The 6,623-nt window shown below is 35.1% G+C and overlaps 1 protein-coding gene across 1 annotated transcript; it reads right to left on the bottom strand.

Annotated features, from left to right (window-relative positions):
• Window positions 1–1,926: 1,926 nt before the first annotated feature.
• Window positions 1,927–4,225, bottom strand: LOC135798837 (segmentation protein even-skipped-like). The gene is made up of 3 exons (XM_065311803.1): window positions 3,916–4,225; window positions 3,016–3,224; window positions 1,927–2,774 (listed from the first exon to the last, which is right to left on the bottom strand). The coding sequence occupies exons 1-3, from the start codon at window positions 4,070–4,072 to the stop codon at window positions 2,226–2,228; spliced, it is 915 nt and encodes a 304-aa protein (XP_065167875.1). The 5' UTR covers window positions 4,073–4,225; the 3' UTR covers window positions 1,927–2,225.
• Between the last annotated feature and the right edge of the window lie 2,398 nt (window positions 4,226–6,623).

Raw genomic sequence — 6,623 nt, 5'->3', positions numbered from 1 at the left:
CACATTCGTCTATCTCCTCTACTGCCATTAGACTATTACTGATGGTGCGTAGAGCATCTCTGTATATAAGGTTTAATATACAAACATCTGTTTTATCGTTGTTTAATGGTGATAACAACGGACCCAAACAAGGATTGACTCCGAAATGATCCCCTTGCTCTACGACGAATCCAATTTAAAATAAAATATCATAAAAACATTTATTTTTTATTTTTGCGTTGCGAAAGGGGCGAATTGAGTGTGTTTACATATACAAAGGCAACATATTGTCACGCAATGTTGTCCTATTGTCGAGGGCGTTATGTTGCTGCATTGTGTCGAAATAAAAGGGGTGGCAAGTGTGTATGGAACGCATATAAAAAAGGGATTAAACGATTTCGGGGTTAATCTCATTTTCGAGCTGACTTATTACTGCGCTTGCTGCACGCATGGGTGGCTGCTATTTGCCATCAAGTGGCTAAATGTTTGTTGGCATGTTTATGCGCGCGTATCGCGTAAACACGCGCTGATAAAAGGATTAGGGAGGACATTGACAAAACTGTTTTGATTGAATTTAATTGATTGCTGGCATGTTCTTGTATTCATTCAATTACACTCGAGGATAATTTTATTATGTTTAATTCTGTTTTTGAAGAAATTAGAGTCTGATTTTTTATATTTTATTCTAAAACTAAATGCGGACTTTGATATACTTCGATATGCGTAAATCTAATGTATAAAATTAGTTTACAGCAACGGAATAACAAAAAACTTAATCTATAGGTACTTACGAGTATTTATATGAATACATTTGGCAGATTATATGGCAGATTTGTTTAATTTTGGCTTTAAAATATTTTTAGATGTCTAAGCAAGGTTCAAAAAGTAAAAAAATTAGAAAAATTGCGAGAAAATAGAAAAGATAACAATTTTATTTTCTTATACAAACTGTTTTTTCGTATGAAATAGAAATTGCATTCAGAAATAAATATTGATACTGAACTTATCAACGGAAATCAGAAATTCAGAACTCAAACATCAATTTCCTAACTAATAGGCTACATTTTGCTTCGAATTATAACCTTGCAGAGTGTAAAATTAGAGAAAAAGTTTGATATAAAATTTCAATCATAGTTATCGCTATATGGGACAATTGCGTTTTAACCTGTTTGAATCTAATCGAAGAAGACCAATACTAATTAAAAAAATATAGGATGTATATCCAAAAAGTGCGAAAGATAAAACGGAATTTGCAGTTAAGTGAAGAAGAAAGAAAGAATATTTTTTTATGAAACATCTTAAATTTTTGAATCTAATTTTGAAAGTGGCCCAACTCCAGATAAGGAAACGCACGTTATTTACTTAATAAATTTAACAGGAACTTTAAATTTAACATTCTAAGATAGACTCCTTAGTAATTAAATTATTGACAAATATTGGACTTTTGAAATTCAGAACTCAAACATCAATTTCCTAACTAATACATTTTGCTTCGAATTAATTAGAGAAAAAGTTTGATATAAAATTTCAATCATAGTTATCGCTATATATTTAATTTGAATCTAATCTAAATACTAATATAGGTATATTATAAGTATTTATTATTTTTCTAAGAGAATTTTGAGAATTTTATTGACGGATTTGGCACATAATTAACCCAAGACCCAAAAAGTCATTATTTAGGCTACTTTTCATTGAAATTTCAGGCAAGAATTTGATATTCTATAAAAATAAAAAGAAACATCAAATTAATTGAGCAAAAATGTAAAATTGAAGGAAAATGGATTTAATATTTTGGAATACAAAAAGTATGGCATTTCGTGTGCAATTATAATTTCTGTTTAATTAATTAATCATTTATAAGTACATATTGCACATTCTTCATTTTTACATTGAATTGCATAAAATAAACCAATATTATTACATTATACACACATCTTCGTCGTGTAATACTAAATGAATCAATAATAATTAATAAATATGTAGTGTATTTAAATCCTTATTAGCTTATTATCATTAAAATTCCTAAGGTTGTACAATTAATATACAGTGTGAGTGTGGTGGTTACAATTCCAACATTTTCACCTTTTTTATGGTATAACTTTACACTTTACTAACTTACTCAACTTTTAAATCAGTGTTCACTACGCCACAAATAAAAAAAAAACTATAAATATAAATAAGTATGCACTTGTTAGAAACACAGTAAATTGTTTTGCATTTAAAATGTTTAAAACCATCAAATCTTAAGATTCTGATTTGTACGGTTTAAAAAGTTTTGGTTTCTCTTGCGGTTGATGAAGTGTTGTCGTCTGCGGGGATAATTTTGCAGGTATAAGTAAACCTTGTGTGCTATTCTCTGGAGCAGGACTAAGACTGATGTCACTGTTGCCGGGACTGATTGGCGAGTTCATCACTTTGTTTGTAGCGCCTGTTGTAGTTGATGGCGTTGAGTTAGCCATGTCAAATTTGCCTGGATAGTTCTGGAAGTCTAACCCGCCGAGGTTGAGATTGAGCGACTGATTGTTCGACATCATCGCCGTGGCCGGGTTGAGCATCGATGGGTTGGGCAACGGCGGGTGTGTCGGAATACTGGAGAACGGTTGATACGGGTGGTAACGCGCATAGTGGTGCGGATACACTGGTGGTGGCGGCGGATAATGCAATGGGAGTGTTGATGCCGCCGCTTGGAGCAACGAGGCGGCGAAAGCTGGATCTGTGTAGACTGCGGCGTATGGCCACGCAATTGCCATGCGTTGACGTTTGTCTTTCATGCGACGGTTTTGGAACCACACCTGGACACAATAAAAATAAAAATAAAAATCATATGTTCGCTTTTAATACGGACAGTCAAAGCATTGGAAATTACACCTATAATATATTTTTTAAATACTTATTAATTTCTATTTCTTAAAATCTGTGTTTTGTTACAATTTTATTTTATTGTGGCATATTTTATCTAACAATACAGACTTTAAAAAATTGAAAGACGTAATTACTTGAATAAATTACAAACAAAATATACTTTTGACTTACTTTAATTGTGCTTTCTGGAAGATTCAACTGTGCTGCCAATTCACATCTGCGCGGTCTTGAAACATAATTTTCTTTATAAAATTCTTTCTCCAATCGTCCCAGTTGATCTCTTGTAAACGCAGTACGATATCTTCTGATGTTTGGATCATTCTGCATGCTTGACGATGATGAATTTAATTTTGAGTCAGGTGACGACGGACTATGACAATCTAAATAAACAAATAAATATTTCTAAGACTCTAGCCAACTGCTAAATGCATTAATAATATGTTTATGTGTTGCAGAAGCACTTTAACCGCAAATGTAATGTTCCGTGTGTGTTTTAAGTAGTTCCTGTCGGCGGAACTACTACTGCGGTACTACCCCTAAGAGGGTTGTTAACATGCGGCCGTCGCGCGCTACTAGTGATGTCTCCGCCAATGCAAACATTGACGCCACCCGAAATTAAGACAATTATAAAACACTTAAAAGTCACTAGTTGTAGTGCATCCCGAGACATGTCTCCAGATCTAATAGACCTCTTGAGTTTAACTACAAGATGCAAATATACTGAGTGTTTTTTATGCCATTTTAAGAGCTAAAAAAGATGTTTAATGGTAAAATTTACTTTAGACTCTGTGTAATATAAGATCCGGAAGACTTAAGGGTTTGTCGACGGCGGTTTGTTTTGAGACGAGTTGTCGCGACGCGTAAATATACTTCCTTATACATTATAGTCCAATTAGAGATGCATTAACAGCTCTATTTTCGAATTACGAGCTTGAAATGTAAGAAAAAACGTAAAAAACTAAGAGTTTTAATTACAATGAAGTGGTTCAACCGACGGAAACCAAAGTTCTATGTCTACCTCAATTTATTGATGTGTTTGTTATTAAATTGAATGAATTATGCACTAATTACCTTTGATATATTGTTGTGTTGTAGTATTTGGTGATTGTGGAGGACTGGCTTGCCGCGACTGATGCAATCCATAATGTCCTGGTAAAACATTGACGTCCAACATCATCTGATTCTTTTGTTCCTGAGTAGCTTGATGATACAATTTAAAGTTCTCCATTGTTTCACACACGTGCTTCACACACTGATCACCGTGGTGGTTATAGTTTAAAAAAGGCGATAAGTAGCACTAAAACACAGTCGATGGCTGTGATCACTGAACGAACTCCCAAATGTGAATGGCGTTAAAAATTTTTCCGCAGGATCTCGTCGCCGCGGCTCGCCGCCGCTGTGCCCTATCATTCCGCAAAAAGAGCTTTTCCCCGGTCGGCCAGCAGCCACCCCTGACGGCTGCGGGGGGCGCGCGTGCTCCGCCCGGCCAGATCTTTAAAAGTAGGTGGAGTGCGCGCACTTTATCACCGCGTTTGGTTGGCTGCGGTAACGGCGGCGGTGATCGCAAACTCCACCCTCGTTCCTTTATCCACCGCATGCATACGGGGCATATTCGCCTGGTGGAGTCTTTATGCCGTTGTTATTACATGTCGACTCGTATTAAATGCATACGGCCCTAAACAGGCATCACACGCACACACATGAATAACAAAGCAAGCGCGAACTATTCAAGGGGGATGTTTTTGGTATGGCGTGTAATATTACCTACTGGCTAGATAGAGAGAGTGAGGGAGGCGAAATGACGAGATTATAGTAAATTTCCAGCCGTGGAAATCGCGCCGCTGCGCTGCCTGAAATTTAATTAAACACGCCGAGGAAAAATAGATGAGCGAGATGTAATTAACCTTTATTACTCCAACTTACTGACGGGAAATTTTCAATGCGCGAAGTCGTGGATTTTGCGCTGCGGATTTCGCGCACTTTACGATTGCACACGGACGTATCATGTACAAATAATGTAATAAAAACTTCCAACGTGGCTTTGCGTTCGTGTTTGATTCGGTTAAAACACAGTTAAAGGTTTTAATTTTTGCATGATTTCTGTATTTTAGATTCGCAAATTAGTAGGATAATGTGATAAAACCTTTTCTATCAAAAATACTTATTTGTGTTTGATTAAATGTTGGTATATTTTGGTATTATTGTGATACAAGGTGTATTTTATATATTAAATGTTCTTTTATTTATAATTTTACAATAGAAACTGGTTGAAATTTGTTATATTTACTACTTTATCAAGAAAAACACAATTTTTCTGCATTTTTCTTGATTTTCGGGATTTGATAAACTGAAATAATTTTAAAATTGGTCTAAATATTGCATTTTAATAATCAGCCAGCACTTTATTTCTTATTTATTGATAATTCTACTTGAAAAAATTAATTTTAAATTGTTTATTGACGTTAATCCATTGGTTTTAATGGATAAATATGTTTAATAAAATAAAATAAAATAATTGATTGAAATATCAATTTAAAACCTTTTTAATCGGCTATTACTCATTAGAATACTTTAATACAAAAATACTAGGATAATGCCTGCATAATGATTAATGATAAACCAAATTTCACCCACTTTTCCACTTGTCATAATGATACATCTCTATCCAAACATTTGAACCATCCACCATCCGACAATTAAATATAAAAAATGATTTATCACACTTAGGTATATCACTTGTGCCCCCCTTTCAATCAATTTCAAATCCTCTCCTCAAAAAAATACATAAAAGCCAAATAAATTTCCGACCGTATGTTCTAATTTTATTCGAATCGAATGCTGCTACATTTTGATCGTTCCATTTTATCGCTGCGCCCTCCATCTCGCCACCCTCGACCCCGCACATAATTGTTTTATAAATAGGTGTTGGTTGTGCCGCGCGCGCGTGTGTTAACACTTCATTCATTCCCCGGGCGTCGACGTGCGCGAACAATTTGCGCTGGTGCGCAATCGAAAAAAGTCGCGCTGATTGCTGCCAGGCAGTGAGCAGGTGGTTGGCGGATCTGATAGGATTAACACTTTGCGCAGCCTTGGTGGAAAATACAGCTAGGGTGGATGCTTCTTCGCTTTATCTAATATAGAGTATACTAAATGACTCCAGCATTCGGGAGGGTAGGTGCAGCGTTGTTGCTTGCGCCAGCAGGGTGAGCAAACGGATTAGAAGTGTCAGCGTATCGTTTACAAAACCTTTGTAAAGGACTGAATTAGTTTACTTAGCAATTGTATTTTTGGTGATTTGGGGATAAAGCTAATAGGGTGGTAAAATACCTACTGTATAATTTTAAGAGGTTTTTAACTGTTTTTTCAATTTTACTAGAAATAATTTCATTTTTTATCAGTACCAGCACTAAACATGATTATTTTGTTCTTTTAATTTGTATTTTTGAGACTGTGGTATTACTCATTTTAATTTAGTTGAAAAATGTACTATTTTTCAAAATTAACTTCAGTTGCGATGTAAGCTGATCTACAAAAATGTAGTTTCTATGGAAAGCATCAAATTTTGGTCCCTTCCAACTGAAAAAGTGCAGAAAAAGCGCAGAATTTTTAAATTTTTGAATAAGAAAAAAAATCATCGCCGCACCTAAAACTTAAAGAAACATAACAATAAGAGCATATAACCCAAACCAGGTTGTCTTGAAGTAGGCGAAAAATGAACGTGTGTACAATGTGGCGAAAATTGATTGTGTCTCTTTTGCAATTTCGGCGTGGCTCCGAAC

This window comes from Atheta coriaria, unplaced genomic scaffold (assembly GCF_025399875.1).
Source record: "Atheta coriaria isolate IRGN ID8LTWV9N9 unplaced genomic scaffold, Caltech_Dcor_3.1 hic_scaffold_9_pilon, whole genome shotgun sequence".
NCBI lineage: Eukaryota > Metazoa > Arthropoda > Insecta > Coleoptera > Staphylinidae > Dalotia > Dalotia coriaria.
This window is presented reverse-complemented; position numbering and strand designations above follow the sequence as displayed.